The sequence below is a fragment of the Microchirus variegatus genome (assembly GCF_963457635.1).
Source record: "Microchirus variegatus genome assembly, chromosome: 1".
Lineage (NCBI taxonomy): Eukaryota > Metazoa > Chordata > Actinopteri > Pleuronectiformes > Soleidae > Microchirus > Microchirus variegatus.
Window position 1 is genome coordinate 110267 of NC_139802.1, and position 20961 is coordinate 131227.

A 20961-nucleotide genomic window follows, 5' to 3' on the forward strand; every position below is an offset into this window, starting at 1 on the left:
AGGGAAGAACTTCAAAGGTTGGCAGAGAAAATGAAAGCGGACAGTTTTCATTAGGTCCTGGCGTGAAACTTACCGGGTGTCTGCCAGCGCTCTGAACCGGCCGCGGCTCCTTGATATGCTGAATAGCAGAGCGACGTGGCCCAACACAATGGAGAGAGGCAGGGAGGGCCATGGAGATGGAGACAGAAACAGAGAATGAGATACAGCAGACAAAATAAAAACCTGGCAATGTCACAATTATGCAGATAACATCTGATACGGCCTTTAATTTACTTTTTAACAACCAAAAAAAGCCTGTGAAATATTATAGATGTCAAGGAAAAGCCTTGACATGTCTCATTACCGCTCTGACCACTGAACTGATGTATAGTGTGAGGAAGCAAGAGACTGAGAGCATTCGAGAAAGTGTGTGCCAGTTAATGAGTTCATTATATTATCATTATGAATGTGTGCTGCCACTGAGCTGTAAGGTTATTAGTGGCCACTACACCAACTGTCCTCATTGTGATTCATTATGCATGAGCACACTGAAATGGGATCTGTCTGTCGTTCCTCATCATTTCAGTGGCGTTGATTGTCAGATATCACAATATAAAAAAAAAGCACTGTGCCAACTGAAAACAGCAAATAGCATCACTTTAAAAAAAGCATCACTTTCTTTAACCCTACAACACCATTGCTGGGTGGTTTTCACCCGAGCAAATAAATGTATGTGATTTTCATTACGCTGCGTTTATCTGAGTGTCTCTGGTGAACAGGCAGGGCAGGCAACTGCTTGGGGGCCCCGAGCCGATAGGGGGCCCCCCGACACTCGGAGCCTGAACATTTACTGAAATGTGCAGTGACCAGCCGCCTCCCCGTCCCCCTTAAACAACAATGACATGTCAGTAGTAAACCTCCCTAAAGGGGCCCCACCTCACTTTAACCTGTGTGAAGTTATCGTTCTGCAAGTTGGAAAATGAAGAGGATTATTTACAGTGTAATGCATATCTTTTTTTCTCAGTTAATGTAGTTTTTTAAAAGCTATTTACAGTATTTTATTGTTCTTTACATTTATACTTTGTATATGTATATATATTATGTATACTTTCCCATACTTTTTAATTACAAGGCTTTCCAAGAGAATTCATATTATGATAAAGTTATTTCAGTCAGCTGGTCATGTTTACTCAAAATATGACATATTTGGTTTCTCTCTCATGCAGCTATTTGTGTGCCAAGGACACTGAGCCTTCACCAGGGAAGTCTCAGATATCCCAGGAATAGACCAAAAAACAAGTTTTCATCTTCATAATTTTTTTGTTAAGTTTTTTGTTCCCAAATTCCTAATTTTCCAGTAATTTTGGAGCATCTTTATATTTGTCCCCTCATCATGCTTTTCTTTCATTTTGTTAGACATGACACAGTTTAAGATAAAAGAACACTACTCAAATTTGTCATGCCTTGATATATTTTGATGACAAGTACTTTTTATTGGGTGTATTTATTATCTCGGGTATAAATCACCCAGCGTTAGTGATGGTGTTTTGAATTTGAGCGATAGTGTTCTAGGGTTAAAAAACAGAAAATATACATTTTACTTGACCAATAACATGATTGGAGGCATTTGGAAACAGTAATATAACTTTAATGCGATACATGGGGATTCTTGACCAAGTTTAAGACCGATAAGACAATTTAGAGTTTAAAAAAAATGAACTTCTCAGTTTTCTCCAGTGGATAATCTATTTCCAAAAATTCTACGATTCCTTTATCATTTACTGGCTGAAATATTGGCACACAATGTTTATGCTTATTCTTTCACCTATAATGTGAAAAGCTGATTGTCCGATCATGATTGCTTGGTTATTGGCACAGAGTGGAAGCCGCTCAGCAGCTTTGAACTCCGGCCAAACAAATATTGTCAGGATTAAGAGATGCCTTTGTCGTGTTAGGACACAGACGCTGGCACAGCGGTCACCCGCTCAGGTTCTGCCACATCTCTTTGCAAAATCAATTTATTCAGCGTTTGACAGCCTTAGCAACAGGCGCTCTCATTAAATATGTCACACCTTGTGTGTGAAATAGCAAATTCTACCTTTTTCTGCATTTCTGTTCTGTTTAATGTTATTTAAAGCCTGTGGTTGTACTTACTCATAAATATGCATCTCTGACGTGTCTAACAAACCAAACCGTTTGAAAATCGGTCGAAAATTGAGCGAGTTGTGGTTATTTAAAAAGTCCATGTTCCACTACATCAACAACAACAACACATGTTATGAGTGAGCGAGCTGACCGGGACAAGATGGCCGCCAGTGCTGACGTTCGACTCCGTTGGCCGGAAGCGCAGACGAGACTTCTACCCTTGTATTATATCTATGTGTATAAGTGGCGCAAACGGATTTGTAACGTGTGTTCGTCGAACGAGTGACGGCTATAACAAGGCAAGGTAAAACGAAAAATACGTACAAGTTCAAATTTAAGCTAACACACTTGTGACTTTAGTGCAGTTAAATGTGCTCGTGACGTTTGCTCCAAATACCTTCGTTCATACCACGTTCTCACCGGATTCTCTTCTTCGTGTTTGTATATTTTTATAGCATTTTGGCTAAAGCTGACGTCACTCACCTGAGACAGAGACACACGCGGGATGACGGTGCTGAGGAAAGACTTTTCATTCAAGGCCTTAACCTGACAAAGATGGAGGACACGACAGCATCCAACGACTTCAGCAAATGGTGAGTGAAGCCTTTTTGTTTGTTGTGTTGTTTTGTTTTGTTGTGTGTTATCTTTGGCACTTTACATGGCTTGTGCTTTGCTGTGTTTGTTAGCATTTGTGCATAATGTGTATATCTCACATCTGTATAAGGTGTTGCTGTGACATCATGGTGTTGAATTGTGGATGTGATGGTGACTCACACAGACAGTTGGATGTGTGTTTTGCTCTGTGTTGTTGTGCTGTTGTGTCTTTAGTTGTATCACAAGTTGATATGATATGATCATTCGTCACTTTGCAGCTTTGGTATTTTCTAAGTTTGTCTATTAATGGTCGTGCAAATGTCTCGTAAGACATAAAGTGCTGTGTGAATTTGCAGCTAACCTTCAAATACATATTTTCTTCTGTTTACTGATCAGAAAATAAGAACTCAAATAGAAAATAGATGACTTCTTCAGCGGGCGATAACTTTACAATTCATTATTGCGACCCTAGCTTCTGTTTTCATTAATGCTTCAACTGTAACTAGTGTTTATCAGGAGTCGCGTTTCATGCAAGTTCTGCTGTTGTCTGTGAATCAGATGCTGATCACTGAATATAAAATATGCCCAGAACAGAGCTATTCAACTAACATTTCTGGAGGGTTAGCTTCCAGCTCTGGAAGTCTGTCCAGCCAGAGGGCCGGTCAACCCCTGTACTACTATTTAGTGTTGCATGTACAGTTAACGGATACAAATATATATACAAAATGTTTTTAATTATTTAGCACGTATTTATTGAAATAGCTGCTAGTTTTGTGCTAAAAAAGTTAAGTAACAAAACCACCGACATTCAAGTACAATACAATTATAGTATTGTGCAAAAAGTTTACAGTTACAGTACCACCAACATTTGGATAAGGCTCTTACAAAATTAGAGGTAACAATATAAACAACATTAAGGTGCAATGGCCACAATAGGCTATTTTTGCAGAAATATAAGTTACAGTACCAATAATATTCAGGTACAATTGCCACAGGTGGCTCATAGTGCTAAATATTCTGGTACATACATAGACTGCCTACAATTACAGCTGTACTAGTATTTGCCAAAAAGGGACGCAAAGTGCCAGAAATAGGCGAAGCTATGGTTTTATTGGCTTTTTAATAATACATTAATTATTTATGGGTTAATGGGCCGCGAGCCGGTCCAAATTGCTTGAAGGGCCTGATCTGGCCCCCGGGCCTTAAGTTGAACAGCCTTGACCCAGAGTATAAGCTCCAGAGTTATAGTCGACTCCTCAGAAATGCACTTTAAATCCTGTTTTGCTTTCCTCAGCGCTGGCAGCTTGAGTATTTTTACCAGAGCAGCTAACACAAGAGGGACCTTTTTGTTATTTTATTGGAAGGAGAAATTCATGTGACCTTATTGTGTAACACAAGCTATCAACTTGATTTATATTATTAATAATACAAAATAACTATGTAAGCTACATTTTATTTTATTTTTTTTAATGCTTGAACAATTAAGTCTATACAACAAAGCCACTCGGGGCGTTGTCATCAGTATGGGGAGGTTTTATTAGTAGACTTTCATCGGATCAGTTACGATCACTCTCTCTAGCTCTTCGGTTTTATTTAAATGATTTTACTTCAGTTTATTTAACATCACAAGTTTAAATTGTAAAACTGAAAACCCTTGAAAGTCATTGAGTTAAGTGCGTTAACTGCTCTCTTCATGATCAATAGTGCTTTTCCAGCAAAGTGAAGCCAATATGACACAAATAAACTCTACTCACAATTCACCACTAATGTTGCAAAGGTTGTAGCTTCACCCAGAGAATTCTTGGCCACCACTTTATACTCGCCAGCGTCATCAGGAGAGCACCTTGGCAGAGGATACAGTCATGAAAGCACTTTACTACTATTTGCGTTGCACTAAGCCACTATTATGTCAGATTACCACCAAGAATACATGATGGGCAAAAAATGAAAACATATATTTTTAGTTTTCCATACTCATACTGGGTGCACATTAGGGATACAACGGTACAGTTTCCCCACGGTTCGGTATGCATCGCGGTTTTTGGGCCACGATATCGGTTACGGTTTCGATATCCTAGGCTACCTTTACACGACAATGATCTGAACACAAAAGTGGCGTTGCGCTCCCACTATTTATTTCGGGTTTAGACGAGCGTCTTTGGGTGGAAATCTGCATGCAAGTGTGTGAAATTTGATGTAGTATGCATGCCAGGTGGTTAGGTGGCACTGTGAAGCACTGCCATACAACAACACCAGGAGCGCAGGAGCATTGAAACTTCCTTCTACTTCTCTCTAGTAACGCTGAGTAGCCCACAGTCGACAAACCAAAACATTAACTCGGCGTAATTGCTGAAATGACTCCTGGATAGGTATCAGAGCAGCTAAGGCAACTTGAATGTCCGACTGATGGATATAATCCGACATGTTTGTTATTGTTTGTCTGTACTGCACATGGATCTGACGTCAACACGTACGGGAGGATAGCCAGCGTGAGCAGCTCAGAGCACACTTTTGCGTTTTCAACCCTTTAGACGGGAACGTGACGGCGGAGCATTTTTAAGATTTCCACTCTGGAGGGTGGGTTCATTTTTTTGCAGACTAGCAAACATGAAACCACACAAATTAAAAAATAAATAAAGTTTAGTGCTATCCAACAAAAATAAACACAATTGTAACGCACTCACAGAAACTACAACTACAAATACTCCAAGTGAAAGAGACTGGTGATGACGCTGTAAATGAGAGGCTTGCTCTGGGTGGCGCTGTAGAGCGAGTGTCTGTCCAAATATCCAACTTCAAACCGACTTCACTACGCTGCATAACAGATGCTTGCACACCGTGTTTTGTTTGTTGACGTTCGTTTTCTCATTCTCATCGTAGTCTACGCTGAATCCTGAATGATCTAACACAGCGGACTTATACGAAGACGATGCCGCTACACGCAGCATTGTGTATTTAAATTCATTTTGACGGACTGAAACGTACCAAAATACCGTTGTTTGTCGTTGCGTATTGAACCGAACAGGGTGTACCGAACGGTTACCGTCGCATCCCTAGTATACATACTACATATTTTATCTAATGACATAATTATACATCTTACTTCACTCACACCATGCTGTGTTCTTTACAAAGTTTCTAAGCCTAAAGTGAGTGAAACTGAGCTTCTTATTTACCTTCTGATCTCCAGTGATTGAAGACCGTGTTTTTGTTGAAGGCCATAATTCCATGGTTGGTCAGACATTCTCAGTGGAACACCGTCTTTGTACCTGTTGTTAAAACAAATCACTTGGTTTTAGAAGTCTTTTTGTTGCTGTTTTTTTTTTAAGGAATGTTAATGCAAAAGCGATCAATTGATTACACTTTATGAAAATAACCGTTGGTTGTCGCCACAGTGACGAGTACACCGGTGATCCAGTCCATTCTGTTGGTTGTGTATCACTGTATTGGGAGGGCTATATACACTGCATTAAATTATGATTATTTTTTAATTCTGGACAACTTTATTCATTGATTGGCTGTAGAATGCGAGGTCTCTTTATTCAAAACGGCAACAAAATACTTGGATTGATGTCAAAGAGCAGCGTGGGATCAAGAGTTTCTGTACCAGACTTGGTGACTGATCCCCTAGGTTGTGTTCTCAAAGCTCCTTTTTTTTAAATTGCATACGCCACAAGAAAATCCGCTTCATTAAAAAAAAGTGTGAAACCGACTGAATCCCCCTCCCTCACTCTCTCTGCTCTCTACTGAAGAGCATTATTCACCTCACTACAGCTGGTGAATCAGCTGACAGCAGGTCAGTGTCTTTATCTGTTGGATTGGTCACTAACACGTACTGTAGTACCTTGAAAGTAAAAGCACTATAGTGTTTCAAGAGGGATTTTATTTTTATATCTATTTTGAAATTTTTCAACGCCAGTAGATTTGCAGCATCACACTGAAGAGTTGTGGGATTTTATTGTGTACAGAGGAGCATAGAGACGTGTGTTTAAAGGTGCCATATGTAAGAATGTGGCCAAAAACTGTTACTTCATTCAAATTCAAGATACAGAGGTCTTTTAGTTTTGGTTTTCTGACGTAACTGGCAACCCGTGGTTTCTCGGCAGCTGAGACTCTACTGACTGCAATGATTGGTAGACGGCAGTAGGTGGCGCCACATGCCAAAACATGATTTCAAAACATAAACATGATTTGCAGTCTGCAAAATATTTTTTTTAATGCAAATATTTTGTTGTTGGTGAGTTCAGTTTGTTATATGAACATTATTCCTGAGTCTCTGTGAGGATTTTTTTATGGCCAGTTGCTTTAGATTTATTACATAATGCACCTTTGAATGCGTATTATTCACGTTGATTTTCAGAGGCAAACTCTATGTAAAACACCAGCAGCTCAGCCAAGATGATGGCATCATTAATAGGTCGCCATATGAATGAATTAGTCTGTTACCTTCAATAAAACAATGGATTTCAGTATGGAAACGTGCACTTTTCAAAATGTATGCTTACCATTAATCTTGTCATTTTTATTTGAAATTTAGCTTTTTAAAAAAAACAAAACAGTAATATAAGGCATTATATCTTTAACTCTGAAGATATAAAACAGTTCAGTTCCCTGAAAGTTCTAAGTTTTGGCCCTGAGGTTTTCTACCTCAGCTCACTCCAGCCAGATGGCTTTGATCTGACCCCAACTATGGAATTTAATATAAATTTTCAAAAGGCTGCACATCAGGGGCAAAGGAACAAAGTGCTGCACAGACACAAGTTCTTACCATGTGACCTTCGGGGGTGGGCATCCCAGGAAGGTACAGGAGAGTTTGACTGTCATGCCCTCCCAGACGGTGTGAGCTCTGAGAGGGATTGGAAAGTCTGGGACCTTCTGACTCAGACACTGCAGGTATTTCATATGGTCAGATGCCTTCTTTTCTGCCTGTAGCATAGACAGATCCAGAGGGAGAAATGTTTACAAACAAAAGTTACTGCATGTAAGATAATAGTAATTTTGGTGATACTGATCAGTATCTGATCAGGTTAACCTTGCAAGATGGAATATATTGACACTGTCGGAAATGAAGTGGCCTTTGAGTGGTTTCCATAGTTATTTTGGCTGGTGCACACACTCTCGTATGCAGCTCAATTTACAGGTAAAGAGAGGGCTGGTGTTATGCCAGCCTGCTGAGGGTGGTAAACTTTTATTTTGAGATCCCAAACAGCCATTAATGCCTCTTATGGCCAGTCTGGCAAGAGAGATGCTTCTGTTTTCTTTTTTTCGACTGTCAACAGTTGAGCAGTGATGCAGAGCCACTGGTCCTGAGACCACAACTTGATTTCTACTAACCTGTCTGCGAAGGGCCATTTTGTCAATGCGTGTGCGTAACAAACGCTGGTTCCTGATCACATCGATCTCCACCTTCTCAACCTCGTTTCCAAACAGTGTCCATTTGTCTCTGTGATACTCTTCTTCAGCAGCCAGCGTCTCCTTCAGAATTTCCCTGCAACACATAACACAACACAACCATATTAAGGACTATGCTTTTTGGGCACAATTGTGTAATTATACCTTTTAGTCTGACCTGTGATGATAGTACAGATGGGTGCAGACATGCAAAAAAACCATCTCAAAAATGATTGAGCTCAACACTATTTCTTAAACTGAAGCCAAATAACCAGTCACAACAACCCATTCCTCCATCAGAGCTGAACACCATGAGATGACATTTGAAAGAAACAAAATGGCATGTTTACATTTTATTTGGCTTCTAAACCTTTTCGCCTAATGTTGCTTATATGATATTTGGCAGCTTGTTCATTAAAAGAAGAAGTTGCATTGGTGGTTTTTTGCTCCATTTTGCCGTTTCACATGCGTCCCATTATCACACTGGGTTTGAAAGTTAGTGTTTTCTGTGTGGAATATCAGGCCTTGCTGCCATGACTTCTCTTTAATTAAGTTTGTTGTCTTTGAGATGGAAGATGGTTGTGGTAGCTTATTCATTTAGATAACATTTTCTTTGCCTGTGCAGCAAAGTGTCATTCAAACAAGGACAACTGTCTCCCTACGAGCTGATCTTCAAATTTGTTAAATTTGCATTTTTCAGAAGTGATTAAGCTACACAGAATTACTGCCTTCAGCTGCTTTATATGAAATCAGAGCTCATTGTGAAGGCCATCAAACACAACTCTGTAGTTGCACACACACTGTATATTGTTGCTCTATGTATTTATGTCCCATGAACTTGCATTTTGTCTCGTGTACATGTGTTTCTTGCAAATGCATGGAAGTAGATGCACTCCAACATAAATTTTAATTTTGCCTTTTAAACACAGCATTTAATTTACTTCCCCACTCTCATTGCCAGGGGTGAGTGCATCCTGAATTGTCTTTTGATTGACAGTCCCGACAGCTTAATTAGTTAAACATGTACTTAAAACACAGCTTCTGTGAGCTTTGATTGCCACTAAAGCACGAGTCGGCGTCGCCCTACAAATGAAAATAAATAAGCACGTGCAAAGATGCAATTACAACCCCCCAACGATTGGTGAAAACTTTGGTTACACATGTAGACATTAAATGTGTGCCTGCCTGTCACTGTTTTTAATCTCTGTGCGCTCGGATGTTAAGCCTTGAGGGATTGAACCACTGGAACATATCAAGTCAGCGGGTGTGCGTGATGGTTTATGGCTTAATTATTGCTCTAAATGGAAAATGTAATATTGCTTATTGTTATGAAGAACAGCAAACCCCTCCTGCCAAAACAAAGCATGGACATGCATAACTCGTGACTATTTTACATTACGATCAATCAGACAGTAATGTGCATTCGGAGCCACACGTGTCAATGCAGAAAGATCTAGTGCCTTCATTTTCACACAAATCAAAACAAATGTCATGCTGGCCCATCGTATAACAGTCAGTCCTCGAGAGCTCGGAGCATCACCCCTCTGTCCTTCCTCTCTTATCCTTAGAGGAGTCGATCACTTTCTGCATCATTAGGTTTTCGGCTTAAAATATCACCCGTGCTATATTAATCCTCGCACTTCCAAGGGAGATAAGACTAGTGAAGAATGGAGCCTTGGTGGACGAAGTGCACTCCAGTGGGAGTTGACCTTGTTTTAATATAGCGATAGAGGGTTTCACAGGTGAACAAATCTGAAGGCAAGGTAGGATGGATAAAGTGGAGATGACCGTGTTGGTGGATAGAATGGAGAGTTAGTGATGGAGGGTTTGAGTAGTAGCAGCATGGGAGAGGGCACGTAATGAGATGCCAAGTTGGCAGGACCACATCGCTGCAGCTGAGGCTCATTACTGTCAGATGTGTTTTTTGTCTTTCAAGAGGGTGTGATTTCACCCTCCATGACTTCCTGCCTTTTCACTCTCCCTTCGAGTACACAGTATTGCCGTCAGTTCTCATTGTGGCCTCGGCCCATCCACACTTTTTCTTTCAGCAGTAGTTTCCAGTCAAAGTTTTACTTTGTTTCTGTTGTTTTGAACAATACTGAAGAGATTTGACGGTCACATATGAGGCATGTCAAATATTTTTTGACACAAGAGTCCAATCAGGCTCTGGAGGAATTGCAGAGCAGGAAAAAGAAGCTGCTAATCCTCCAAATGTGAAAGGGGTATCGAGTACCGGCACAGATACTTTGTGACCCAGACAGGACAAGGTGCCCCCACAGTAGAAAAGGGATTTTGGTGAAACAAATTGTGTCACAAGAGGCTTCCTGTTCTCTGTGACCTAAACCACCCTCTTCTGGGACTTGTTTTTAGATATATGGTGTCCAACAAGATCCTTAGACACCTAGAAAGTAAAAGATGGCCCGTGTGTTTCTGCTGAACTAAATCCTGTCAGATTGTGATTCATAAGTTAGACTTGCAGGAGTGGCATCAAATTAAGACCAGATTGTACATGCAGACTTTTTTTTCCCCATGTGCCTCATTTTATTTCTTTATTACCATATAACCTGAGTATATCTGAGTCCTTTTAAAAGTGGTTGCATGAGTTACCAACATAGTCTGCACAATAAACCAGCGTTGGAGACATGGAGGCTCCACTCTCACTTGGCTAAACATGGCTATCAGCAGCAACACAAGGTGACCCTGATTTTAACCACTTGACAAAAAGTTCAGCTCTATATCTTAAACGTGTGTTTTGCATTTTTATCTTGCAGTCTTTTTGGACTCCAAGCCAAAGTTTGTGTTGCTTTGTTTTCTGCTCGCTCCCCACACCAAAGTCTATAGTGATTTTACATCCTGACTCACTGTAATTGCTGATCCACCACTAAGTTAAAATGTGTTATTTTGTGACTTTTGGCTTTTTGAAATCCATTGTTTGGATTTAAGTGACACAAACTTGCCAAACAAGGCAGCGCTACATCAGCAGCTATTGTTTCCCTGCGAGCTACAAGCTTTCTCTCTGGCTTTTGATGCCGAAGAGTGAGTGGTTTACATTTCAGTTTTCAGTCAGAAAAAGTTGTCTATTGGGGAGATTTTCTGAATTTTTCAAGCGATGGTTTGCTATGGTTTACTTTTCAATAAGTCGTGGTGTGTGGTAACTGTCAGCTGAATATTTGTATGAGTATCATCTTATAACTAACTGACAACCTAATAACTTGACTGACAAACGGATCAGAATAAATAATCCTGACGTAAATGTGTTCTTCTTCTTCTTTTTTGGAGTTGACAGACTGGACGCAGCTTTCACGTTATTCTGCCCCCTACAGTCTGAAGACGTATCTGCATTTAAAGGGTGTCCCATTTCTAAGTGACAAAAGATTAAGGGTTGAGCTTGAAGGTTAAGATTGAGGGTTAAGATAAGAATTGGAATTGGCCCTTAGTCTTTCTAACTTTATTCTAGGATTGCAACGAATGACATTTTTCATTGTCGGTTAATTTACTTTGGGCAACAAAATAAAAGTTCTGTCCCACGAAAATCATGCCAAAGGAGAGGTCTTAAAACGACTCGTGTTGTCTCATCATACGTCCAACACCCAAATACAGTATACTGTATGAAATGTGATGTTGGACAAAAAGCAGCACATTGCAGTGTAGCATTTCTGCTTGCAGAACAGCTGGTTTTGCGTTCTCCAGATTGACTAATTGATTATTTAACTCCAGCTCTGTCTTTCAGAAGGATGTGACACCTCTTTCTCCTTTCTCCATCAATACAAATGAACAAGGTTCTGCCGGCTGACTCACTTAAATGGCTTATTGGCTTCATGACATGCAACCACAAATGATGGGGCAAGTCCCCAGCTGGCCTTTCACAGTGGGAGAACAGTGAAGAAAGGGCCCTGATTTTACTTATTTATCGATGCTTACTCTCAGCAGAAAAGCTATCACGATGTCATCTGTCAAGAGAAAAGCATCTTGATACTTGACCCACTCCTCTTCCTCAAGAGACAATGCACTTGTGGATGGAGAGTGATGGAGAGGACAGAAGGAGTTTTGAATTTGCCCATCCTATTATCGACAAGAAGTGCAGACGGTACACAGCTCTCACTCTTGCCTATTTTTACTTTGAGCCGGGCAAGACTCACAGCAAAATAGATGGTCTGTGATCTGCAATTTCCTTCTCAAGTATTTAGGTTTATGACAGACATTTGCAAGATTTGTCACTCGGATACGATACGAACTGTTAACTTCCCTTTCTTTCCTCGAGCTAGGTTTCTTCTGTTTCCGCTCCTGATATTATATGTAATATTTACAATGTCCTCGTTTTTTTGGTGTAACATTACAGAGCAACCAGTGGCGTCTTTGCATTAGGGGCTGGTGCCACCAGAGGGCACTGCCGTGCAGGGCAGGATTATACGCTTTTATAAGATTTCCTGTGTCAAAAGTGTTGTTGAGTATAAGTTGGTAGTAAATTAAACTTTGTACGCAATGAAATGTCCACAGTTTTCATTTGATGAACGCAATTTCCTCTGTAGACACTTTATGTAGTGTAGTTGTGTGCGAATAGATCGTTCTGCCAGATTGTGCGCGTCCTCTGTTTGCGCTCGGTGTGTCACAGCTAAGATGGCCCTACGCCTGCAGTGTTGTGGACTGGTGAACGCGCACACTTCAGCTTCCGCAGTGGGGCCTGAAGTGCTTATCTTTGGCTGATTTGAAGCAAGGGCGGGCACTGCATGTAAGGTCGCTTGCCGTCTGCGGATCCCCGCGCCACTAGCAAGTATAAACAAGGCTAGCTAGGCTAACGTGAACTCATCCATGAACTGTTGGATTTTAACAGCAAGGGTCACAGAGAAGTTTTCACAGAGCGTCATTCCTCTTCAAGAAGTGAGCGGTGAGTCTAATGTGGAGTCCAGTGGAATTGATGATGTAGTTTACGTATTGTTTGAATTATGCTGGACTTTCTGTCATGTGTAACTGGTGATACGTGTGTGGTGGGGACACAACCTCACATATTGTGTTTGGTGGCCATGAGTCATGCATTCTGTTTTTATTGTTGTCACGTTGTTGTTTTCGATCCTGAGTATTTGATATTGTGAGATTTTGAACACTGCCATTTGGTTGTGCTATTGATATGATAATATTATGTCATCAGATTAGCATTGTTGAGGGTATGAGAGTAATATGTGGTATTTCTGGATTGCATTCTAAGATTTTCCTGCATGGCCCCACTAGAATTTCCAGACCAAAATCGCCACTGAGAGCAACTGCAGCGTGTTGTCGTTTAGGGGTGTGAGGGTTTTTACTGGGAACCTTTTGAAAACAGCAAAGAAAAAGATTTTCTCTGTGTCTCACCATGTCCTGTGGCGGGGGATGTTATCCATGTTCAGGATCTCTTTCACGGACATCAAGTCAGCGGGGATGATGGGATAGAAATCGGAGTAGGATGCTTCCTCATCACTGTAACATTCAGAAGGAGAAAAAAAGACAAATCCTGATTAGCACAATTCTGGAAATCCTCCAATGACTCAGGTGAAAGATTAGAGAAAAAAAAAGCATATCATTCCTTGTCATCCTCCACAGTAATTTATTCTATTGATGTAGTGATGGAGTGTTCATATTAGCACACTTATTCATTTTGTCATGGTTTACGGCACATTATCCCATCTGAAGTTCATCAGAGCATTATTCTCCTCTGCCACCATAAAACAGCAGTGAAGCTCCTATTCTTTGTCTGAACAGAAGAGGAGGCCATACATCAGTGAGAGCTCCAGTAATGCAGGCAAACAAAAATACACAAGGTTTGATTTATTCATGAACTCCAGGGATTCTGTTTAAAGCTGGCAGCTCTTATCTGACTTAAAAAGGCTTAAATTTATATATCGTCTCCCTCTCCTGTTGTGGAGATAAACGATGGCAAATCAAAAATCTAACGAAACGACAATTTGCAAAGAAGTGAGAATCTGTGAAAGTAGAGGCTCTTTGAAATATGATGTCAGCATCGTTTGTGGCACTAATACTCTTGTGTCAGTCCATGCAGCTCAGTGTGGTTCTTCTGTGTGGCACTGCAGCTTTGTCTCTGTGCAGTATAAACACATACTCCTGTGTTGTTATCAACAGTACAATGGGATTAGACTCAGATTCAGTTCCCTATAGAATATTGTAGTGTTTTGTGGGTGTTTTGTAATTTTGATTGCCATCCTGTCGCTAACTACACTTTAAGGTGTACAAAGATGGCGCCGAAAGCAGCGAAACGAGTACGCTACAAATGAAGTATTTTCTTTGTTAATAGAGATATAAAAATGATGAAAACCATTGTATTATCTTAGTTTAGGCCCATATTATGGATAACTGACGTCATTGTTGCGTAACATTTATTTTTATTTTACCATCTTTTGTCAATAGTCGGCCGGTGTGGTTTACTTTTCAATAAGTCGTGGTGTGTGGTAACTGTCAGCTGAATATTTGTATGAGTATCATCTTATAACTAACTGACAACCTAATAACTTGACGGATCAGAATAAATAATCCTGACGTAAATGTGTTCTTCTTCTTTTTTGGAGTTGACAGACTGGACGCAGCTTTCACGTTATTCTGCCCCCTACAGTCTGAAGACGTATCTGCATTTAAGGGGTGTCCCATTACTAAGTGACAAAATAACCCTCAACACTTGGTTTTGAGGACCAGTAAAGATTAAGTGTTGAGCTTGAGGGTTAAGATAGGAATTGGAATTGGCCCTAACACTGGAATGCATTATCAAGTCTTTGCAAGGATTTGGCACTAGTTCCTAAACTTACGCTTAACCTTTTGTCTGCACTGTGAAATGATAGGATCATAATTGCTTCTTCTATCCAAGTTCCCCTTTTTCTGAATTGTGGGCAAACACACTTATTGTTTGTATGTGCTTATGTAAAAAAGGAACAACCAGATCTGCTGGTATGAAAGTGTAGCAATAACAAGTCAAGCTTTTCTTTTTTTTACATCCACTTGTGTCCTCTGATGTCAAAGTTGTTTGTGTTTATGTCACTGGACACGTACAGGAACGGGGTCATAAATCATAAACAATGCCAGTTGCTGTCTCTCCCTCCATTTAGTCTTTTAATGACAGGCACAACATGTTCATGCAGACAATAGGTGCACATGTGTAAAGTGATACTAAAGTGTGGGCTCTCCATTTAAAGCATGCACAATCAACTGAGGTGACCTTTTCACTACATCCCTCATAAACAGGAGAGTGGGTATTTGTGACAGGTGACGAGGTTATTTGAGGCAGTGACGGGCTGTTTTGTAACGGGAGAAGCATTCATTTTAATGTATCCACAGAACACTAATGCATAATTTGAATGAACAATTACAGCCCTTTGTGTCCGTTATTAGATCAGTATTTACAGAATCTTTGGCCTAACTGTGAAATATAGTACAATATATTTCAGCAAGTTTGTGTCAGAATTGTATATTTACCCAGGTGTGTATTACACACCCACAACTACCGTTGCTGCTAGTATCTCGCCTCAGGCATTACTTTCAACAAGCCACCTTACAAATGGCAATGCAAATTAGCTTCTTGTTCTCTTTTGTTTATAAGCTGGGAAATTTCCCCATTTCACAGCACTCGGAGGACAACTTCTGCTTTTGCCATCTTATTTTTCTCTTTTCCCTTCCCTCTGATGTGCTGAGAGGCTTGGGCCGTTGAATAACACAGTGCAGAGCCTGCGGCTTCATTGAATTGCCACAGATGCACACAGGGACAGAAACACTAGTCGCTTGCATGTGAACAGGAACCTAAACGCCACAGGTGTGCGTGTCCTCACAGGCAAACAATCTATTAAAGAGATGATCCTGCTATGGCGTGCATTGTGCATTTATGTGTTTATAAACAACAGGCTTCCTTGAAATATTAACTTGGTAAAACTAGCAGGAGGAAATAAAAAGAGGAAACCGTCGAGGCTTGATGAATTGCCCTCACTGTTGTTTGCATAACAACTAGCATCAAAAACAGTTTACCTGTCAGTTTATTGTACAAACAAGAACAAATGGGTTCTAAAATTGTGCTCTTATTTAAACGTTACCCATTTTGTTCAGTTTAACAGGATACATTTAAATGTGTTTCCACTCGGGATCGACTAAATATATCTATGTCTATCCACTATTTAAAATTTTGACATTTCTAAACTAAAGTAGATATGGAATTACGATGAAGTGGATCGAATACTCTGCAGTTAACACCCCCCACCCTAGGTTAGCCTAATGTAATTACTTGTTGCATTAGTGGGTAGCTGAATTAAAGGCTAATTTTATTTGAGACTATTAAAATAGACCAGAAGTGATTCATTTGAGATCTCATTGTGGCAGAGCTGGTTAGTCTGCTGTGACAGTTTTTTTTTGTTTTTCAGAAAGGTAGCTCTTTGGTCCGAATATTTTAATTGGCCATACTTTTATTATAATAATGAGAATTAAATAATGATGAGTTTCTTACTTTTACTTTTTTTAAGATTACAAAAGAAAATTGTTTTGTGGTTTTTTTGCTGCATGGTTCTTGTGTGTTCTTTTGTACTGGCTTTGATGTGTTGATCTGTTCTTTTCCCTTTTTTCACATCCTTCCCTGTTCTCCCTCGCCCTGAATTATATTTTTAATTAATAAAAATGAAATCTACCTGAAATAATTGTTTCAAATGTTAATCCCCTTGTTTCAGTAGGTCTGTAGCCTCAGGTGTCTATATACTGATGATATACTGATGGCATGACAAGGACTTGCTTTGTTTTTTTTTCTCATTACAGGATATTGATTTCTAAAAACAGGTTTGAGGATTAAATAAGTCTCTGTCAAGAAGAACATTTTCTTGTTGACAAAGGTGAACTTTTATCTAAAGCTCATAATAAATCATTACATTTTCTTCTTTTTTTTTTAAATGTGGAAATACAGAACTTGTTCTCACACAGGGGAAGTGACTTTGTGCTCACTCAACGCATTTTATTGTACCAAATCACAACAAATGACGCTTGGAGGTAAAAAGAAATGTGCAAATACAATACTCTTTCTTATTGCGGTGACTATGCAGTGCACCAGGGAATGATTATCACAGGGCGATTAATGGCTTTAGAAATGTTTGCTATTAGAAAAAAAATCCCATGGGTTAGGGTTAACCACATTTACTAACTGAATATAAAACAGCATGCTTTCTCAGAAAATCTGCTGATGTGTTGGACTGTATGCGTGTATATATATATGCACCTGGAAGTAAAGGTCCTCTTCTTGATCTGGGAGGACAGTTGAATGCTGTGAGACATCTGGGAAGACTGCTCCTCCTGCTCTTTCTGCATCACCATCCTGGTTTCCATGGTAACCCTATGACCAGCACCTGAGAAAGGAGAGGGAAGTAAGAGTGGGGGGTGCGAAGGAAGTGAAATACAGTTCATATCAGTGGGACACTAAAGGCAGTGTTTTTGTGAGCAGCTTATAGCCAATAGTATAACAACCTTGGCAAGATGCATAGTTATTTATTTTGTGCTTTTTATTCACATCTATTGCATTTTTTTTTAGTTATTTCCTCGGTCGAGGTGGCTAATAGCTGCTGCATATCATTGGTGTTTGTCTCCAGCCTCATCTCCAGAGAGTTATAATGGAGCCAAAGGCTGTGCTAATTATGCAAAATGTTAACTGCCCAATTTGCACAATGTGATAAATTAATGCTATCAAAAAGTGCACCAGTCGTTCATCTTACAAGAGTGGTGTGGTTAGCAACCAAAACTATATGTAAATACTGAGAAGTTTTTTGATCATTATAGACCACAATTGAATCCTACATGGAAGAACGTTGTGCAATAAACTTCAGCAAAGGGCAAACGCATTTACAGAAATTATGTTTCAATCTAAAACATAATTGTAGGGCGCGATAGGTGTTGTCTGTTATTTTATGAAATATTTAATCTTTAATATCTGTTTATGGAAACATTTCCTCTAAAATCATTCTAGTGTTGGTTTATAAAAATTGCTTTTGATCGCTTGGAGATTTTTTTGTCTGACAAAAAGCCCTGAATTCAAAGATTTTCATTTTTTTTCCCAGAGCAGCAACTTATTGCATTTATGAAGCTGCACTTGAAATTCATCATTTAAAAAAAAAAAAAAAAAAAAAATCAAATTCTCAGAATGCTTGTGCTGATTCATCTCTGGCTCAATTTTAGGATGTCTTTCTGCTATGTTGATAGGAGACTCCAACTTATATGTGGCTTGCTTTTAGGTGTAGAGAAAGGTGTATATCAGTCCCAGGTTGAATGGATCAACCCTTTTGTGGGCCACTGAGGCACTGATCATTCATCAGCTGATGTTTGCCATGGTGCTGCCCACAACCTGCCCATCATTAATCATGTGGCTGCTGTGGGGAGGTGAATGCAACATGGTCTCAACAAACAGAATCAGGTTACGCCTGATTGATAACTTCATTCACCCATTCCCAGTAGCAACCACCTGTGTTGTGCTTACACAATTGCATAATGTGTGTTTTTTCTTCTCATCTCCTTCAATTACATTGTGGAAAAACGATGGTCAGTTGGAGAAACAGGCTAGAGGGACGGCTGATTCCCCTGTCAGGTTTTTTTGTGGCTCACTTTGTGCAGTGGGAGATAGATTTGTTTGAACATTGTTAATGAAAGGTTGACCTCTGGCACATTAAAATTGATCAGCCTCCGTGGGTTGGCCAGTTCCTGGGCCCCTGGAGGGAGTAGAGCAAAAGCAAAGTGGTGTTGTTTTCCATAGTCAGTGCAGCTTTCAGTCTCTAGAGTGAACTAAGACAATCTCATGTCCCCTGATATTTTTCTGAAGGACTGTATCGGGGGAAAAAATAGAAAAATATTTATATTGTACAAATTGATGGAGAAAGCTGTCCTTGCTCATGAGCACCACGGCAAGTGTCAATAGAAGTTAATGTGATTTGATACCTGTACTGTCTAACTATAACCAGCCATATCAAAAACCTAATGCTGAAAAAAAAAAGTGTGGCTCGTCACATGATAGTGGTCACTACATGTTAAAGTATAGACTATGTTAAGAGAGTAACATAGTCACTCTCTTTACAGCATGTGCCCTATGCTTGGTGAAGCATTCACATGATATTTAGGGTTTATGTTTCATATTGGATCATTTTATCCAAATTAGAGCTGAAACGGTTAATCGATGAATCGATTATTCATCGATTACTAAATTAAAGCTAACTATTTTGATAATCGATAATTGGTTTGAAACTTTTTTATGATTAAAACAAGATTTCTGATTGTTTCAGCTTCTTAAATGTGAATATTTTCTTGGTTTCTTTGCTCCACATAAACAAAGAAATCATCCAAAGTGAATCGTTTTGGTTTGTGGACAAAACAAGACTTTCGAGAACATCGTCATTTCCAGCTTTGACAAACACTGATCAATGTTTTTTTTAACATTTTCTGACATTTTATGGACCAAACGATTCATCGATTAATCGAGGAAATAATTGACAGATTAATCGAGAAAATAATCGACAGATTAATCGATTACGAAAATAATCGTTAGTTGCAGCTCTATATCAAATTCAGTGACTGATAAACGATATGCATTTTTGTAGTAAGTCTAGTGTCGTGAGGTAAAACCTCTTGGCAGAGGTTGGGTGTCCAGCTGGCAGCCAAGCTAAGAAGCTAAAGCATCATTGAGAAGTGTCTTGCTGCTACTACTACAACCAGTCAAAGGTTGTAGTAGTAGTTGTCTCAACAAACAACCACAGCATGATGGACAACCGAAGTTACTGCTGAATTTGATATATTTAAGGTACTTGTTTTGCAAGCCATACAGCATTACCATTATTTGACCAAGATTTTGGCCAAACTCATCATCATCACTACCTTCTACCATAAAATAACCCTCGCTATCATCGGAAAAGTTAAACATTTTGGCGTCATGCCATCACCAAACAAGCCGATTTGACAATAAATGAACAAATAACTTACTGTATTATACTGATCTACTTCAGTGGCTTAACTACAGTATATCTGCTGTTTTCAAGGTTAGTTTGCTCTTTAATGGCTAGCTAAATTGATGAAAGGCAACTAAAAAGCTGTATGCTGTATGTGCTACATCTAAATGATGGCTGAGTAAAGGAATTTCCACTCACTTTTTCTTTAAAACAACTGAAGTCCTCCTTGTCAAAGCCCTGTCGAACCAAAATATTGCACTTCCTCTTTTGCTTGCCTGTCTGTGTCTGAAGATGTAGTTCAGTCTCACTCTCACCTCTGTTACCTGTCACTGTTTGTCTGTCTGCACTTCATTCTCTCCCCTCCTCTCTTGATGAGGGTGACCCTGAACACAATGAGTCCTCCAGTGCCAAGCATGTTGACACCACTGCTCTCTCAGTCTTAAGTTGATAAATATAGACAGTGACATCTCCCCTGTATACACACACACACACACACACATGCACACAGTTGCCTTTACACCACAATCTGTTCTATATGGACACACAAAACCACAACAGGCGCGCACACACAGGCACATTTCTTTGTCATCAGTCGGATCAATTTACACAGACGAGCAGTGAAAAAATAAACAATGGTATCTTCCTGTACAGCAATAGAAGCTGGAACAAATGACCTGAGCAGCTGAATGGAAAAGTTGGAAGAACACTTTGCTTTGGTGGAATGAAATGTCTGCCCAACAGGTTAAATTAAAAGCCAGAAAAGGACAAATAGGAAGATGGGAGATGGAGAGCTGTAGGGGAATGGGACATGCTGAGACAAGAAGGGATAAACAGGCTCTCTTAAATGGAAAAGAAAATTAAATGGAAAGTTTCACTAAGTCAGGTTACATGACGGACACTTGAAAAATATTTCGTACAGCCGGAG

The 20961-nt window shown here is 39.7% G+C and overlaps 1 protein-coding gene across 2 annotated transcripts in view; it reads right to left on the reverse strand.

Moving 5' to 3' along the window:
- Nucleotides 1-20370, reverse strand: part of myom3 (myomesin 3) — a 67519-nt gene extending 47149 nt beyond the window's left edge. For both annotated transcript variants that reach the window (XM_083892874.1, XM_083892873.1), the window contains exons 1-8: nt 20235-20370; nt 17333-17459; nt 13456-13560; nt 8053-8206; nt 7487-7644; nt 5895-5987; nt 4473-4561; nt 74-118 (exon numbers count right to left, since the gene is read on the reverse strand). In XM_083892874.1, the coding sequence (XP_083749000.1) occupies nt 74-118; nt 4473-4561; nt 5895-5987; nt 7487-7644; nt 8053-8206; nt 13456-13560; nt 17333-17439 (751 nt within the window). In that variant the 5' untranslated portion in view covers nt 17440-17459; nt 20235-20370. The remainder of the gene's footprint in view (nt 1-73; nt 119-4472; nt 4562-5894; nt 5988-7486; nt 7645-8052; nt 8207-13455; nt 13561-17332; nt 17460-20234) is intronic.
- Nucleotides 20371-20961: the final 591 nt, after the last annotated feature.